Source organism: Littorina saxatilis, linkage group LG6, assembly GCF_037325665.1.
Source record: "Littorina saxatilis isolate snail1 linkage group LG6, US_GU_Lsax_2.0, whole genome shotgun sequence".
NCBI lineage: Eukaryota > Metazoa > Mollusca > Gastropoda > Littorinimorpha > Littorinidae > Littorina > Littorina saxatilis.
The window spans coordinates 187,008-205,475 of record NC_090250.1 but is presented as its reverse complement, the minus strand read 5'-3'; the positions used below and the strand labels follow the sequence as shown (position 1 = coordinate 205,475).

The 18,468-nt window shown below is 43.4% G+C and overlaps 1 protein-coding gene across 1 annotated transcript in view; it reads right to left on the bottom strand.

The window, feature by feature from the left end:
• Nucleotides 1-18,468, bottom strand: part of LOC138968217 (uncharacterized) — a 72,762-nt gene that overhangs the window by 45,163 nt on the left and 9,131 nt on the right. Inside the window, exons 2-9 of the mRNA XM_070340767.1 lie at nt 14,335-14,995; nt 12,239-12,364; nt 11,541-11,584; nt 8,700-8,780; nt 5,861-5,983; nt 5,370-5,492; nt 936-1,010; nt 234-358 (exon numbers count right to left, since the gene is read on the bottom strand). Coding sequence (XP_070196868.1) covers nt 234-358; nt 936-1,010; nt 5,370-5,492; nt 5,861-5,983; nt 8,700-8,780; nt 11,541-11,584; nt 12,239-12,306 — 639 coding nt within the window. The 5' untranslated portion in view covers nt 12,307-12,364; nt 14,335-14,995. The remainder of the gene's footprint in view (nt 1-233; nt 359-935; nt 1,011-5,369; nt 5,493-5,860; nt 5,984-8,699; nt 8,781-11,540; nt 11,585-12,238; nt 12,365-14,334; nt 14,996-18,468) is intronic.

The following is an 18,468-nucleotide window of genomic DNA, read 5'->3' as shown; positions in this document are numbered from 1 at the left end:
GGAATGATAAATCAGAAAGAAATAATGTGGTTAGGGTTAGGGTTAGGGTTAGGGTTAGGGTTAGGGTTATATATCAAACACGTTTCTTCATTACAAAAGGTGTGCAAACATGCGTTGATTGGTTTCCACTTTACCACTGTACTTTTGGTTACACAAATGTTTCATCCTAAACGCAATTAAAAAGAAAAGATAAAAAAAGCAGTTTTACTAAATACTGACAAATCAAATCTTACGTTGGTGGGGTCATGAACTCTGTCGGGACCGTAGGGATCGTCAGTGCACTCCGTGATGTGTCCGTCAGTGATGAAGACGATGCGAGGATGAACATCGTATTCCCCGGACACAGACACTGTGCCACCTGCAAGGTATTCAGGGCAGTCTCCACACTCATTCTCATTACACACATTATAATAAACATTTCACTGACGAAATATTTAATGATAACAATAATGGCTGTGAGAATTACAACACTGATCATTTTGTTCAGTAACAAACAAACACATACCGGAGTACATACATCAGCTTCCTCTACCAAATACCTTATTCGTACGTGGGTGCCCACAAGCAATCCACTACATATTATATACACAAGCCTATAAAAAGGTCCTGTGCAAAGGAGTAGGTCTCATTGCCATTGAACATAGAAATACATGCAACGCAGATTGACAGTAAAACCCCCAAACACCCTTCACACCTTCATCCACCCTCCTCTCTCCCACCACTCCAGAAAAATAAACGTTTACAAGCTTGTCGATTATTTAGGGTTTTACGCACAGGATCACCATAATCAAAAACTCTTCACATCAACCAACCTAAACTGTGACAGCTGATTTTAAGTTGTTCACTATCTTTAAATGTGTTTTGCATTAATGTAAAGCCTAACACTGACTTAGTGCTTTATACTATAGAGAAAATTAAAACTGTAAAAAGCATACCTCTGCCATCGAAAGCAGCGAGACACACCACCATAGCTTCAAAAAATGGTGACTTGCCCTTGATCGCCATGGACTCTGTAAAACAGTAACATGAAGTGCACATAATTTTAGAGGTATACTGAACGAAAGGCGAAAGGTCGTTGTTGATTGGTATTCCTTTAGAGGTATACTGAACGAAAGGCAAAGGGTCGTTGTTGCTTGGTATTCCTTTAGAGGTATACTGAACGAATGGCAAAGGGTCGTTGTTGCTTGGTATTCCTTTAGAGGTATACTGAACGAAAGGCGAAAGGTCGTTGTTGATTGGTATTCCTTGTCTTGGGTTCTTCTTCTTCTTCAGCGTTCGACGGTTGTGTCACTTATAGGCCTTGGGTTCAAAACAAGGTCTAGCAGAGAAATTAACACTACAATTCCTCTGGGCCTATACTGCAAGCATTAACTCATCAACGTCTCGGCTCAATTAATGTAGTCCTCAGCAAACAAACTTATCACAGAAATGTAACTTTGGTAGTGATGTAACATGTACTTACCGATGGCTTCTCTAACTCTCGCAAAGTCATTGGTGAGATGCTGAACGAAGTTGCAAAAGACTCCAAACGTCACTATGATGTAACATGTAACATGTACTTACCAATGGCATCTCTAACTCTGGCAAAGTCATTGGTGAGATGCTGAACGATGTTGGAAAAGTCTCCAAACGTCACTATGATGTAACATGTAACATGTACTTACCAATGGCATCTCTAACTCTGGCAAAGTCATTGGTGAGATGCTGCACGATGTTGGAAAAGTCTCCAAACGTCACTATGATGTAACATGTAACATGTACTTACCAATGGCATCTCTAACTCTGGCAAAGTCATTGGTGAGATGCTGAACGATGTTGGAAAAGCCTCCAAACGTCACTATGGTGTAACATGTACTTACCAATGGCATCTCTAACTCTGGCAAAGTCATTGGTGAGATGCTGCACGATGTTGGAAAAGCCTCCAAACGTCACTATGATGTAACATGTAACATGTACTTACCAATGGCATCTCTAACTCTGGCAAAGTCATTGGTGAGATGCTGCACGATGTTGGAAAAGCCTCCAAACGTCACTATGATGTAACATGTAACATGTACTTACCAATGGCATCTCTAACTCTGGCAAAGTCATTGGTGAGATGCTGCACGATGTTGGAAAAGCCTCCAAACGTCACTATGGTGTAACATGTAACATGTACTTACCAATGGCATCTCTAACTCTGGCAAAGTCATTGGTGAGATGCTGCACGATGTTGGAAAAGTCTCCAAACGTCACTATGGTGTAACATGTACTTACCAATGGCTTCTCTAACTCTGGCAAAGTCATTGGTGAGATGCTGCACGATGTTGGAAAAGCCTCCAAACGTCACTATGGTGTAACATGTAACATGTACTTACCAATGGCTTCTCTAACTCTGGCAAAGTCATTGGTGAGATGCTGCACGATGTTGGAAAAGCCTCCAAACGTCACTATGGTGTAACATGTAACATGTACTTACCAATGGCTTCTCTAACTCTGGCAAAGTCATTGGTGAGATGCTGCACGATGTTGGAAAAGCCTCCAAACGTCACTATGATGTAACATGTACTTACCAATGGCATCTCTAACTCTGGCAAAGTCATTGGTGAGATGCTGCACGATGTTGGAAAAGCCTCCAAACGTCACTATGATGTAACATGTAACATGTACTTACCAATGGCATCTCTAACTCTGGCAAAGTCATTGGTGAGATGCTGCACGATGTTGGAAAAGCCTCCAAACGTCACTATGATGTAACATGTAACATGTACTTACCAATGGCATCTCTAACTCTGGCAAAGTCATTGGTGAGATGCTGCACGATGTTGGAAAAGCCTCCAAACGTCACTATGGTGTAACATGTACTTACCAATGGCATCTCTAACTCTGGCAAAGTCATTGGTGAGATGCTGCACGATGTTGGAAAAGCCTCCAAACGTCACTATGATGTAACATGTAACATGTACTTACCAATGGCATCTCTAACTCTGGCAAAGTCATTGGTGAGATGCTGCACGATGTTGGAAAAGCCTCCAAACGTCACTATGGTGTAACATGTACTTACCAATGGCATCTCTAACTCTGGCAAAGTCATTGGTGAGATGCTGCACGATGTTGGAAAAGCCTCCAAACGTCACTATGGTGTAACATGTAACATGTACTTACCAATGGCATCTCTAACTCTGGCAAAGTCATTGGTGAGATGCTGCACGATGTTGGAAAAGCCTCCAAACGTCACTATGGTGTAACATGTACTTACCAATGGCATCTCTAACTCTGGCAAAGTCATTGGTGAGATGCTGCACGATGTTGGAAAAGCCTCCAAACGTCACTATGATGTAACATGTAACATGTACTTACCAATGGCATCTCTAACTCTGGCAAAGTCATTGGTGAGATGCTGCACGATGTTGGAAAAGCCTCCAAACGTCACTATGGTGTAACATGTACTTACCAATGGCATCTCTAACTCTGGCAAAGTCATTGGTGAGATGCTGCACGATGTTGGAAAAGCCTCCAAACGTCACTATGGTGTAACATGTACTTACCAATGGCATCTCTAACTCTGGCAAAGTCATTGGTGAGATGCTGCACGATGTTGGAAAAGCCTCCAAACGTCACTATGGTGTAACATGTACTTACCAATGGCATCTCTAACTCTGGCAAAGTCATTGGTGAGATGCTGCACGATGTTGGAAAAGCCTCCAAACGTCACTATGATGTAACATGTACTTACCAATGGCATCTCTAACTCTGGCAAAGTCATTGGTGAGATGCTGCACGATGTTGGAAAAGCCTCCAAACGTCACTATGATGTAACATGTACTTACCAATGGCATCTCTAACTCTGGCAAAGTCATTGGTGAGATGCTGCACGATGTTGGAAAAGCCTCCAAACGTCACCATGATGTAACATGTAACATGTACTTACCAATGGCATCTCTAACTCTGGCAAAGTCATTGGTGAGATGCTGCACGATGTTGGAAAAGCCTCCAAACGTCACTATGGTGTAACATGTACTTACCAATGGCATCTCTAACTCTGGCAAAGTCATTGGTGAGATGCTGCACGATGTTGGAAAAGCCTCCAAACGTCACTATGATGTAACATGTACTTACCAATGGCATCTCTAACTCTGGCAAAGTCATTGGTGAGATGCTGCACGATGTTGGAAAAGCCTCCAAACGTCACTATGATGTAACATGTAACATGTACTTACCAATGGCATCTCTAACTCTGGCAAAGTCATTGGTGAGATGCTGCACGATGTTGGAAAAGCCTCCAAACGTCACTATGATGTAACATGTACTTACCAATGGCATCTCTAACTCTGGCAAAGTCATTGGTGAGATGCTGCACGATGTTGGAAAAGCCTCCAAACGTCACTATGATGTAACATGTAACATGTACTTACCAATGGCATCTCTAACTCTGGCAAAGTCATTGGTGAGATGCTGCACGATGTTGGAAAAGCCTCCAAACGTCACTATGATGTAACATGTACTTACCAATGGCATCTCTAACTCTGGCAAAGTCATTGGTGAGATGCTGCACGATGTTGGAAAAGCCTCCAAACGTCACTATGATGTAACATGTAACATGTACTTACCAATGGCATCTCTAACTCTGGCAAAGTCATTGGTGAGATGCTGCACGATGTTGGAAAAGCCTCCAAACGTCACTATGATGTAACATGTACTTACCAATGGCATCTCTAACTCTGGCAAAGTCATTGGTGAGATGCTGCACGATGTTGGAAAAGCCTCCAAACGTCACTATGATGTAACATGTAACATGTACTTACCAATGGCATCTCTAACTCTGGCAAAGTCATTGGTGAGATGCTGCACGATGTTGGAAAAGCCTCCAAACGTCACTATGATGTAACATGTACTTACCAATGGCATCTCTAACTCTGGCAAAGTCATTGGTGAGATGCTGCACGATGTTGGAAAAGCCTCCAAACGTCACTATGATGTAACATGTAACATGTACTTACCAATGGCATCTCTAACTCTGGCAAAGTCATTGGTGAGATGCTGCACGATGTTGGAAAAGCCTCCAAACGTCACTATGATGTAACATGTACTTACCAATGGCATCTCTAACTCTGGCAAAGTCATTGGTGAGATGCTGCACGATGTTGGAAAAGCCTCCAAACGTCACTATGGTGTAACATGTACTTACCAATGGCATCTCTAACTCTGGCAAAGTCATTGGTGAGATGCTGCACGATGTTGGAAAAGCCTCCAAACGTCACTATGATGTAACATGTAACATGTACTTACCAATGGCATCTCTAACTCTGGCAAAGTCATTGGTGAGATGCTGCACGATGTTGGAAAAGCCTCCAAACGTCACTATGATGTAACATGTAACATGTACTTACCAATGGCATCTCTAACTCTGGCAAAGTCATTGGTGAGATGCTGCACGATGTTGGAAAAGCCTCCAAACGTCACGATGCCGATGTTCTCCTCAACACCAGTGTCATTCACAACATCTTCCACACCTGTTAAACAATTATCAGACACATCAATTCAGTTCAACTACTGAATTGTATGTGCACTGAACAGTGAAAGGCTTTAGAAAGAAATAGAGACTGTGAGTAAATGAGCATGCTTGCATGTGTGAATGCCTGCACTTGCACAGATAATTCTTCATCAAACATATATATAAATGAACATTTAACAGAAAGGGTCTACTGGCGTGCGATTTTCTAGACTGCCAACGTTCCAAAATTCAGAATTAAAAAAACAAGAAAGGTATGTTATTGGAACGTTATATATATTTATGACAAAACAAAACATCCCGTTTTTAATATCTATAACATACCTTTCTTGTTTTTTGATCCTGTGAAGATAACAAAAACTCTCTTACCATTGACAAACTCTATCGCAGCCTTTTTCATCTGTTCAAGGGCACCCCCTTGCAACATGCTGGCTGAGGTATCCAAGCAAAGCACTGTGTCAAAAGACCTGGCCTTCGGCGCTGGGTTAGGGTCTGTAACACCAGCAGTCACATCATTCAGTGAATAATAATAATAATAATGGTTAGGGTCTGTAACACCAGCAGTCACATCATTCAGTGAATAATAATAATAATGGTTAGGGTCTGTAACACCAGCAGTCACATCATTCAGTGAATAATAATAATAATGGTTAGGGTCTGTAACACCAGCAGTCACATCATTCAGTGAATAATAATAATAATGCATAATATTTAGGGTTAGGGTCTGTAACACCAGCAGTCACATCATTCAGTGAATAATAATAATAATAATGCATAATATTTAGGGTTAGGGTCTGTAACACCAGCAGTCACATCATTCAGTGAATAATAATAATAATGCATAATATTTAGGGTTAGGGTCTGTAACACCAGCAGTCACATCATTCAGTGAATAATAATAATAATGCATAATATTTATAAAGCGCATGTATCCAGGGTTTAACCCTAAATCTGCAAAATAAGGTCTTAAAAGGGAGGGAGGGGGTATCAAATCGGGGGGGGGGGGGAGGGGCTATTAAAAGGGAGGGAGGGGGTATCAAATCGGGGGGGGGGGGGGGAGGGGCTATTAAAAGGGAGGGAGGGGGTATCAAATCGGGGCTATTAAAAGGGAGGGAGGGGGTATCAAATCGGGGCTATTAAAAGGGAGGGAGGGGGTATCAAATCGGGGGGGGGGGGGAGGGGCTATTAAAAGGGAGGGAGGGGGTATCAAATCGGGGCTATTAAAAGGGAGGGAGGGGGTATCAAATCGGGGCTATTAAAAGGGAGGGAGGGGGTATCAAATCGGGGGGGGGGGGGGAGGGGCTATTAAAAGGGAGGGAGGGGGTATCAAATCGGGGGGGGGGGAGGGGCTATTAAAAGGGAGGGAGGGGGTATCAAATCGGGGCTATTAAAAGGGAGGGAGGGGGTATCAAATCGGGGCTATTAAAAGGGAGGGAGGGGGTATCAACTCGGGGGGGGGGGGGGGGAGGGGCTATTAAAAGGGAGGGAGGGGGTATCAACTCGGGGGGGGGGGGGGGGGAGGGGCTATTAAAAGGGAGGGAGGGGGTATCAAATCGGGGGGGGGGGAGGGGCTATTAAAAGGGAGGGAGGGGGTATCAAATCGGGGCTATTAAAAGGGAGGGAGGGGGTATCAAATCGGGGCTATTAAAAGGGAGGGAGGGGGTATCAACTCGGGGGGGGGGGGGGGGGGAGGGGCTATTAAAAGGGGGTTCCACTGTAGTCATGACTACTCAGGCCTAAAAAAAAAATATGTGTGGTTACGGTAACCCGACCTACCCTATTTTTATGGGCCGACCCTATAACTTTTTATTACATTTGTCCAAAAAAACAAGAAAACGAGTGCAGAAAACGCAATGAAAGCGAAAGCGCCCGAGTCGCACACTTATTTCCCTGTCAAGTAGGTTTAATTTGTACACATTAGAAAAAAAAGTAAAAAAAAAAAAAGTGATTGCCTACCTTCCTTCCCTATTTTTTGTTGCTATGTTACCGTAACCACACCTATTTTGTTTTGGCCTTACCTGCCAATGCAATGTTTGAATCAAAACAATTAGTGCTAGCTAATTTTTATTTCACAGGAAGCTAATCATATGAAAACAAAATAAAATCAGCAGTGTTCATAGCCATTTCTTTACTATATTAAAACTAATATAACAAGAGGCGAAGCCTTCAAGGCTCACGTAAGAAATAGACAAACAGTAACAAACTCAATCACTCCGTCACACATACTCACACACACACACACACACACACACACACACACACACACACACACACACACACACACACACACACACACACACACACACACACACACACACACACACAGTAAGCATAGGTGAAACTGTGCAAGAAAGCGAGACCCTAGATCTAGATCTGTCTGTCTGCATGTAGCCTACTTACAAGGACACGACTGCCAACTAGTCTCGGCCCGCTCAAAATAATAACAATGACCGAGACTTTCAGTAATTCCTTCGCGTGACGTCTAACCCTCTTACGCCATAATGTGACGTCTTCAAATGACGAAATGTTAAAGTTTCTACCACAGACATACACACGCACATACGCACATACGCACGCACGCACGCACAGACAGACAAAGTTACGATCGCATAGGCTACACTTACGTGAGCCAAAAATAAATTAGACAACAGACAAACATAAATTGACTTTGGAATGATAGGTCACATTTTCTGCACAAAATACAATCCTCCTTTTAAGACCTCCGGATTTAAGACTTCACGCGTTAAAACCATGTTGTCTCACATTTTCTTTGCATAACCCCTGTAATTTGACTTTCATTTTAAGACTGCATGTACCTCCTTTTTAAGATCTGATTTTTTAAGACATTTGGAGATTGTAAAAAAGACAACAACAAAAAACAGGGTGGGTGTGGAGTAGTAGGAGGAGGGGGGGGGGGGGGGGCATTGCACTCTGTATCTAATTCTCACAAAGTGCACTATAATCACAGATTAGGCAATATGAACAAAGTACTTGCTGGTTGAGATAATGTACTCAGGAAGACCAATTGTATCCAACTTGTCTCATAAAAAGTATGAAACACACCTCTTGCTTTTTAATTGTATGTATTAACCTAACAGCACCTGTCTTTTTATTGATGAAACTAAGTCTAAATAGGGTTTAAATATGATAATTGCACAATGTAACAAATGTGTTCGAACACCACATGTATAATATAACAAATAATCACCTGGGGCCCGTGCTCTTTCCAAAGCGTTATGGAGACGCTTTGACTCCGTCTCACCACTGCTGAATATACTCAGTCCAAGGGCTGCAAAAAAGGATAAGATAAGATAAGATAACATAAGATAAGATAAGATAACAAAACCTTAATGTCCATTTTTATTTTACACAAACCTTCTATTTTATGTTAGTCTGTCCCTCCTTTTTAAGACGTCCTATTTTATGTTAGTCTGTCCTCCTTTTTAAGACCTCCTATTTTATGTTAGTCTGTCCCCCTTTTTAAGACCTCCTATTTCATGTTAGTCTGTCCCCCTTTTTAAGACCTCCTATTTTATGTTAGTCTGTCCCCCTTTTTAAGACCACCTATTTTATGTTAGTCTGTCCTCCTTTTTAAGACTTTTTCTTTTCAAGACCTCCTATTTTATGTTAGTCTGTCCCCCTTTTTAAGACTTTTTCTTTTTAAGACCTCCTATTTTATGTTAGTCTGTCCTCCCTTTTAAGACCTCCTATTTTATGTTAGTCTGTCCCCCTTTTTAAGACTTTTTCTTTTTAAGACCTCCTATTTTATGTTAGTCTGTCCCCCTTTTTAAGACCTCCTATTTTATGTTAGTCTGTCCTCCATTTTAAGACTTTTTCTTTTTAAGACCTCCTATTTTATGTTAGTCTGTCCCCCTTTTTAAGAACTCCTATTTTATGTTAGTCTGTCCCCCTTTTTAAGACCTCCTATTTTATGTTAGTCTGTCCTCCATTTTAAGACTTTTTCTTTTAAGACCTCCCATTTTATGTTAGTCTGTCCCCCTTTTTAAGACCTCCTATTTTATGTTAGTCTGTCCTCCATTTTAAGACTTTTTCTTTTTAAGACCTCCTATTTTATGTTAGTCTGTCCCCCTTTTTAAGACCTCCTATTTTATGTTAGTCTGTCCCCCTTTTTAAGACCTCCTATTTTATGTTAGTCTGTCCCCCTTTTTAAGACTTTTTCTTTTTAAGACCTCCTATTTTATGTTAGTCTGTCCCCCTTTTTAGGACCTCCTATTTTATGTTAGTCTGTCCTCCATTTTAAGACTTTTTCTTTTTAAGACCTCCTATTTTATGTTAGTCTGTCCTCCCTTTTCAGACTTTTTCTTTTTAAGACCTCCTATTTTATGTTAGTCTGTCCCCCTTTTTAAGACCTCCTATTTTATGTTAGTCTGTCCTCCCTTTATAAGACCTCCTATTCTATGTTAGAATGTCCCCCCTTTTTAAGACTTTTTCTTTTTAAGACCTCCTATTTTATGTTAGTCTGTCCCCCTTTTTAAGACCTCCTATGTTATGTTAGTCTGTCCCCCTTTTAAGACCTCTTATGTTATGTTAGTCTGTCCCCCTTTTTAAGACCTCCTATGTTATGTTAGTCTGTCCCCCTTTTTAAGACCTCCTATGTTATGTTAGTCTGTCCCCCTTTTAAGACCTCTTATGTTATGTTAGTCTGTCCCCCTTTTAAGACCTCTTATGTTATGTTAGTCTGTCCCCCTTTTTAAGACCTCCTATGTTATGTTAGTCTGTCCCCCTTTTTCAGACCTCTTATGTTATGTTAGTCTGTCCCCCTTTTTAAGACCTCCTATGTTATGTTAGTCTGTCCCCCTTTTTAAGACCTCCTATGTTATGTTAGTCTGTCCCCCTTTAAGACCTCTTATGTTATGTTAGTCTGTCCCCCTTTTTAAGACCTCCTATGTTATGTTAGTCTGTCCCCCTTTTTAAGACCTCCTATGTTATGTTAGTCTGTCCCCCTTTTAAGACCTCTTATGTTATGTTAGTCTGTCCCCCTTTTTAAGACCTCCTATGTTATGTTAGTCTGTCCCCCTTTTTAAGACCTCCTATGTTATGTTAGTCTGTCCCCCTTTTAAGACCTCTTATGTTATGTTAGTCTGTCCTCCTTTTTAAGACCTCCTATGTTATGTTAGTCTGTCCCCCTTTTTAAGACCTCCTATGTTATGTTAGTCTGTCCCCCTTTTTAAGACCTCCTATTTTATGTTAGTCTGTCCCCCTTTTTAAGACCTCCTATTTTATGTTAGTCTGTCCCCCTTTTTAAGACCTCCTATTTTATGTTAGTCTGTCCCCCTTTTTAAGACAGTCTGTCCCCCTTTTAAGACCTGCGGAGGGGGGGGGGGGGGAGGGGGTGTTCCGCTGTACCTGTCAGTAGATTAGGATTGATCCTGCAAACTACAACTCAATTTAAACCTAAAATAAAGATAAGAGAAAAAAGGGGGAAGTCTTAAATTGGTGGGGGGGGGGGGGGGGGGGGGTCTTGAAAGGTAGGTTCAACTGTAGTAAATTGAAATAGACATGTGGTGCAGTGAAATAAGCATGTGGTTTTGTCGCAGGTCTTGAGGTTTTGAGGCGTATGAATCCCATTTCTGCTCTGTTGTGAGCAGGACAAAGAACAGAGATCCTGTTTACAGAATTCTGCACAGTGGTACCTGCGATGAAAAGACACCTTTGGGACCGGCCAAAAGTATCCCTACACTGCAGGTGGCCTGTCATGACAGGTATATTATGGTAACGGTAATAGAAAAGGGATAACAGAGAATATGAATGTCTTTTTCAGGGAGGTGTCCTCTCATTGAAGGGTCCACAGATCGCAAGTACCTGCTGTTTTGGAACCATCATTTCTCTACCTTCTCAAACTGATGCCAAACTGATTTCAATCAAAGCATTTGAAAGAAAATGATATATATACATGTACATATGTAGTTTTCAAGTTGAACACGCCCCATTCATGTTTTCTGTTCACTGCCTGCGGGCAATGCCTTAGAACATGTGCTAATGCTACACGTCAATTAAGCTCTGTTGTCATGGGGATGGTTGCCTCTACCTGATATTTTGCTCTGATCCCTGTTGCGAGATTTGCGTCCTGACCTGGAAAAGAGAGAAGAAAGGAAAAGACAAAGAGACAAATGTATAAATTTAAGAAAAAACTCAAAGGAAAAAGTAAGAAAGCACACAGAACAAACTGACTCAAGCCAGCATACTTAGAAAATGAATACGAACAAATAATAATATCAACAACAATATAAAAACGTTTGGCTCATAGTTTCTGCCTGGATAAAAATGTGATTCAAATGCCTCCTTTGGCAAAGAATGGCACTAATGACACAATGAACCTAACATTCGATTTGTGGAAAATATAAATACACAAAGTACTTGTGGGCAAAACAAACAGGAAAAAACAAACATTGTTTGAATATGTGCATGCAAACACTTTGTAGATAAAACAATCCTTTATTTCCCCGTCACATAGATCAAGAGCTTACTTCCCCTGTGATTAGTATATTGGGTTAGGCGAAATTGCTTCAAGATTTCCTTTTACTAATTTCTGTTTGTCAGTTGGTTAAACACTTCATTGCAGGCCTGTAAAGAAAAATCTATCCCTACCAAAGTCTGCTGAGATATTGTGATCACAAATGGAGAAAGCAGAGTTTCACACGATGACCGAGGGATGAGGGGAGGGGGGGGGGGGGAGACGGGGGACAGGGGGAGGAGGGGGGTATCTTTTCTACTCCCTAATTGTACCTGCCACTGTGGAGCCTTGGCTCTGGCATTTGAACAGAATAAGTTGACGGTGACGAGTCAGACCCCATTGTCGGTGACGGTTTTTGCTTTGGGCGAGCGTCTTTTGGTGCTGGCTCTGTTTGACTCCTGAAGACAAAGGAAGACATTCAATGTAAATAAGAACAATAAAAAAAATCACACGCACGCACGCACGCACGCACACACAGGCACACGCACAACACACACAGAAACACACACAGAAACACACGCACAACACACACACACCCAGACACACACACACACACACACCCAGACACACCCAGACACACACAGACACACACACACACACCCACACACACACCCACATACACCCACACCCACATACACCCACACACCCACACACACACACACACACACACACACACACATATATATATATATATATGTATACACGTAACTCTGACGACATATTTCTGTCACAATCAAAGTCCAAGCACTACAAAAGACCTGAAGGGGAGAATTCAAGCACTTAGTATTAGGGTTAGTTATTTGTAGACCAGCAAAAGAATTATATTCTGCATGCACGACTGACTACCGCACCTGATTGTCTGTCCGCAATGCGTGACTACTGACTTATGAGGGGAGTGTGGGGGGAGATAACAAACGCAGACGCCCACTACTCATACAAGCAACTCAGAATTTAGGCAGGTGCATAACCGCACACAGACGGACCAAGTTGGCTATGAGGTAAACTGAGTTGATAGTCGATATTGATTCTTAGTTGAAAAACAATTAAATGCTGAACTCACCAATACAAGGACCTTGTATAGGTGAGTACAGCATTTAATTGTTTTTATTTAAAAAACAAAATGTTTTCATCTCACCACAGTCACGTCGTTGATTAGACTCATATTTGGTTAGTCAGTTGTCGGAAAACCGTAGTTACATTTCACTACTCGGAGGTCACTACAGTGCTTGTGTCATTCTTGGGAGGGGTCGTTATGGAAGGTTCTACTGTATATGTATCACAAACATAAACATCGGTCACAAACTAATCAGTGCAAATAATATTCAGACATGAGTTTCAAGGCTGATTGGGTCATATTTCATCATGTACTCCCATATTGGGAGCTTCCAATCTAGGCACTCCCACACAGTTCACAGTAAATAAACCCTCCCCTTTCTTACCACAGGGCAAGTCAGTCTTGCACCAAGAAGCATCATTTGGAACTCGGAGTTCCATTAGACACTCGACCTCAAGAGGCCACAAACATTGACTGTAGTTACCTCCCTTGCAGAGCCTCGAAAGGAAGCAGGCATTGAGCATGCATGACCTGCAGTCAAAGCCGCTCATGAGGCAGTTTTCTTTGAAAGGACTTTGAACAAAATCTGCACAGCATAATGTTTGATCTTCTGTTGCGCATCTTTGTCTGCCTACTAGGCTGGTGGCATCTCAGAGCCTCAGTTTCATGAACTGCTGCTTGCACCATAAAAGCTACTAGTAAACAAATTCCAGAAATTATTCTGTCGCTTTTTTATTGGTTGTGGAAGAGTTGTTTCCCTTATTTTCGCTTGCTTTTCCATAAAAATGCTGAAGCAAGCTACACGCAATATTGTAGGCTTGCCTCAGTGTTTCTATGGAAACAAGTAAAGCAACTCTTCCACAATCCATAAACAATGGACAGTGTTAGGGTTAGGGTTAGGGTTTAGGGTAGGGGTTAGGGTTAGGGTTAGGGTTAGGGTTAGGGTTAGGGTTATTTCCAAACATCATCTATTATGTGATTATCAATGACTGCAACACCAATTCTGTGGGAGGATCATGCACTTTCTGTTGCCCTGTCTGGGAGCACCCAGTCTGCAGTGAAGGGCTCATGCACTTTCTGTTGCCCTGTCTAGGAGCACCCAGTCTGCAGTGAAGGGCTCATGCACTTTCTGTTGCCCTGTCTAGGAGCACCCAGTCTGCAGTGAAGGGCTCATGTACTTTCTGTTGCCCTGTCTAGGAGCACCCAGTCTGCAGTGAAGGGCTCATGCACTTTCTGTTGCCCTGTCTAGGAGCACCCAGTCTGCAGTGAAGGGCTCATGCCAATGTGACACCGTCAGCATAAACTAAGCCTTACCCACTGTTTTGCGATGAACTTGGGAGAGGACTATTCTCTTTTGTCTTCTCCTTCTCTCGTATCTCTTTTTCTGAGGCATGATTCTTTGGATTTTCCTCGAAGTCAGGTGGTGCATTTGGTCCAATTTTGTTTAATTGTGCTGTTTCTTTTGGATGCTGATTCGGGTCTGAAGGGAGCAATTTGGCATCCACATCTGAAGTCTCTCTACTCGCTTTTCTACGCAAGTCTTCTTCATCGGAAGTGGGGGATTCTGAATCTCCATCAGCAGGACTGTAGACGCCTGATGAGCTTTCCACGGGTTGTGGTCTCCAGTACGGGTCCGGAATAAATCTTTGAAGTTCATTTTTCCCAACAAAATCTTCTGGTCCTTCTTTATTTCCTTCTGGTAATGCCTTGCGCTTGTGCACGAAAGTGCTATATGTTGAATGATCTTTAGCACTTAATAGCAAGTTCTCATTGTTCACGTATGCTGGACCGCATGTGTGTCCTTCTTCTCTGTCGCCAAGAAGATCTTTTATATATGAGCTTTTCTGTTCAGTTATTTCAATTTCTTGTCGAGCACTAGTGTCTGGTCTCTGATTCACAAGATTTCTCAGTAAATTATTTGTTTCCGCAACCTTGTCCACAAGCCTCGAAGCAAGCTTCTGGAAATCTGTAAATCCTTGAGAAAAGAGAGAACAGAAGAGGATTCAGCTTTATGCTAATTTATCCAAGAAAGGAAATCAAATCAATTAAGAACTTGAACCTTAAAACTGATCGAGAGTCTATTTACTTACTACTGTGACCTAACAATTAGTGCTCATACCTGCAAAAGCTCAGCAGAAAACAACAACAATTCCCATATAACAGAGGAGAGCAAGCCTTATACAAAGATTTTATTTCGGATCAGGCAACCAGCTGCATTATACTATAGCCTTGTTGTGGTGCTAGCAGGTAGTTTTCAAATCTAAAAACACAAAGCAAACTGGCTGCCGGTGAAACAAGCAATGTTAAAAACCTAAATGGATCCTTTCTGATAAATACAAAGGGGAGGCACCCGATGTTCCCCAAGGTCTATGTTCCCCCAGGTCTATGTCCCCCCAGGTCTATGTTCCCCCAGGTCTAATATGTTATGTCATATGTCATGTGTCATGTCATGTCATATGACATTGCAAATGACATTTCTGCCCTGGGGAAATTTCAAAATTTCTAGAAATCTGAAATGGAGTAAACTCTGTGTGGGGTGTGTACTTGGGTGTGTACCTTTCCCGCCAACAATGTCTCCAAACTGCCCGTCATTTCCCATAAAGCCAAAAAGCGGTAGGCCCCCAGGGCGCCTACAGAAGTTACTGCATTCCGTTGCAATACACAACGGATCTATTCTTTTATTCAGCCTCTCTCTTGGCCTGTTTGTTGGTAGCTAGCCTACTGACACAGCTTGGCCTGTGTGTTGGTAGCTAGCCTACTGACACAGCTTGGCCTGTTTGTTGGTAGCTAGCCTACTGACACAGCTTGGCCTGTTTGTTGGTAGCTAGCCTACTGACACAGCTTGGCCTGTTTGTTGGTAGCTAGCCTACTGACACAGCTTGGCCTGTTTGTTGGTAGCTAGCCTACTGACAAAGCTTGGCCTGTTTGTTGGTAGCTAGCCTACTGACACAGCTTGGCCTGTTTGTTGGTAGCTAGCCTACTGACACAGCTTGGCCTGTGTGTTGGTAGCTAGCCTACTGACAAAGCTTGGCCTGTTTGTTGGTAGCTAGCCTACTGACACAGCTTGGCCTGTTTGCTGGTAGCTAGCCTACTGACACAGCTTGGCCTGTTTGTTGGTAGCTAGCCTACTGACACAGCTTGGCCTGTTTGTTGGTAGCTAGCCTACTGACACAGCTTGGCCTGTTTGTTGGTAGCTAGCCTACTGACAAAGCTTGGCCTGTTTGTTGGTAGCTAGCCTACTGACACAGCTTGGCCTGTTTGTTGGTAGCTAGCCTACTGACACAGCTTGGCCTGTTTGTTGGTAGCTAGCCTACTGACAAAGCTTGGCCTGTTTGTTGGTAGCTAGCCTACTGACACAGCTTGGCCTGTTTGCTGGTAGCTAGCCTACTGACACAGCTTGGCCTGTTTGTTGGTAGCTAGCCTACTGACACAGCTTGGCCTGTGTGTTGGTAGCTAGCCTACTGACACAGCTTGGCCTGTTTGTTGGTAGCTAGCCTACTGACACAGCTTGGCCTGTTTGTTGGTAGCTAGCCTACTGACACAGCTTGGCCTGTTTGTTGGTAGCTAGCCTACTGACACAGCTTGGCCTGTTTGTTGGTAGCTAGCCTACTGACACAGCTTGGCCTGTTTGTTGGTAGCTAGCCTACTGACACAGCTTGGCCTGTTTGTTGGTAGCTAGCCTACTGACACAGCTTGGCCTGTGTGTTGGTAGCTAGCCTACTGACACAGCTTGGCCTGTTTGTTGGTAGCTAGCCTACTGACAAAGCTTGGCCTGTGTGTTGGTAGCTAGCCTACTGACACAGCTTGGCCTGTTTGTTGGTAGCTAGCCTACTGACACAGCTTGGCCTGTTTGTTGGTAGCTAGCCTACTGACACAGCTTGGCCTGTTTGTTGGTAGCTAGCCTACTGACACAGCTTGGCCTGTTTGTTGGTAGCTAGCCTACTGACAAAGCTTGGCCTGTTTGTTGGTAGCTAGCCTACTGACACAGCTTGGCCTGTTTGTTTGTAGCTAGCCTACTGACACAGCTTGGCCTGTTTGTTGGTAGCTAGCCTACTGACACAGCTTGGCCTGTTTGTTGGTAGCTAGCCTACTGACACAGCTTGGCCTGTTTGTTGGTAGCTAGCCTACTGACACAGCTTGGCCTGTTTGTTGGTAGCTAGCCTACTGACACAGCTTGGCCTGTTTGCTGGTAGCTAGCCTACTGACACAGCTTGGCCTGTTTGTTGGTAGCTAGCCTACTGACACAGCTTGGCCTGTTTGTTGGTAGCTAGCCTACTGACACAGCTTGGCCTGTTTGTTGGTAGCTAGTTTACTGACAAAGCTTGGCCTGTTTGTTGGTAGCTAGCCTACTGACACAGCTTGGCCTGTTTGTTGGTAGCTAGCCTACTGACACAGCTTGGCCTGTTTGTTGGTAGCTAGTTTACTGACAAAGCTTGGCCTGTTTGTTGGTAGCTAGCCTACTGACACAGCTTGGCCTGTTTGTTGGTAGCTAGCCTACTGACACAGCTTGGCCTGTTTGTTGGTAGCTAGCCTACTGACACAGCTTGGCCTGTTTGTTGGTAGCTAGCCTACTGACACAGCTTGGCCTGTTTGTTGGTAGCTAGCCTACTGACACAGCTTGGCCTGTTTGTTGGTAGCTAGCCTACTGACACAGCTTGGCCTGTTTGTTGGTAGCTAGCCTACTGACACAGCTTGGCCTGTTTGTTGGTAGCTAGCCTACTGACACAGCTTGGCCTGTTTGTTGGTAGCTAGCCTACTGACACAGCTTGGCCTGTTTGTTGGTAGCTAGCCTACTGACACAGCTTGGCCTGTTTGTTGGTAGCTAGCCTACTGACACAGCTTGGCCTGTTTGTTGGTAGCTAGCCTACTGACACAGCTTGGCCTGTTTGTTGGTAGCTAGCCTACTGACACAGCTTGGCCTGTTTGTTGGTAGCTAGCCTACTGACACAGCTTGGCCTGTTTGTTGGTAGCTAGCCTACTGACACAGCTTGGCCTGTTTGTTGGTAGCTAGCCTACTGACACAGCTTGGCCTGTTTGTTGGTAGCTAGCCTACTGACACAGCTTGGCCTGTTTGTTGGTAGCTAGCCTAGTGACACAGCTTGGCCTGTTTGTTGGTAGCTAGCCTACTGACACAGCTTGGCCTGTTTGTTGGTAGCTAGCCTACTGACACAGCTTGGCCTGTTTGTTTGTAGCTAGCCTACTGACAAAGCTTGGCCTGTGTGTTGGTAGCTAGCCTACTGACACAGCTTGGCCTGTTTGTTGGTAGCTAGCCTACTGACACAGCTTGGCCTGTTTGTTGGTAGCTAGCCTACTGACACAGCTTGGCCTGTTTGTTGGTAGCTAGCCTACTGACACAGCTTGGCCTGTTTGTTGGTAGCTAGCCTACTGACACAGCTTGGCCTGTTTGTTGGTAGCTAGCCTACTGACACAGCTTGGCCTGTTTGTTGG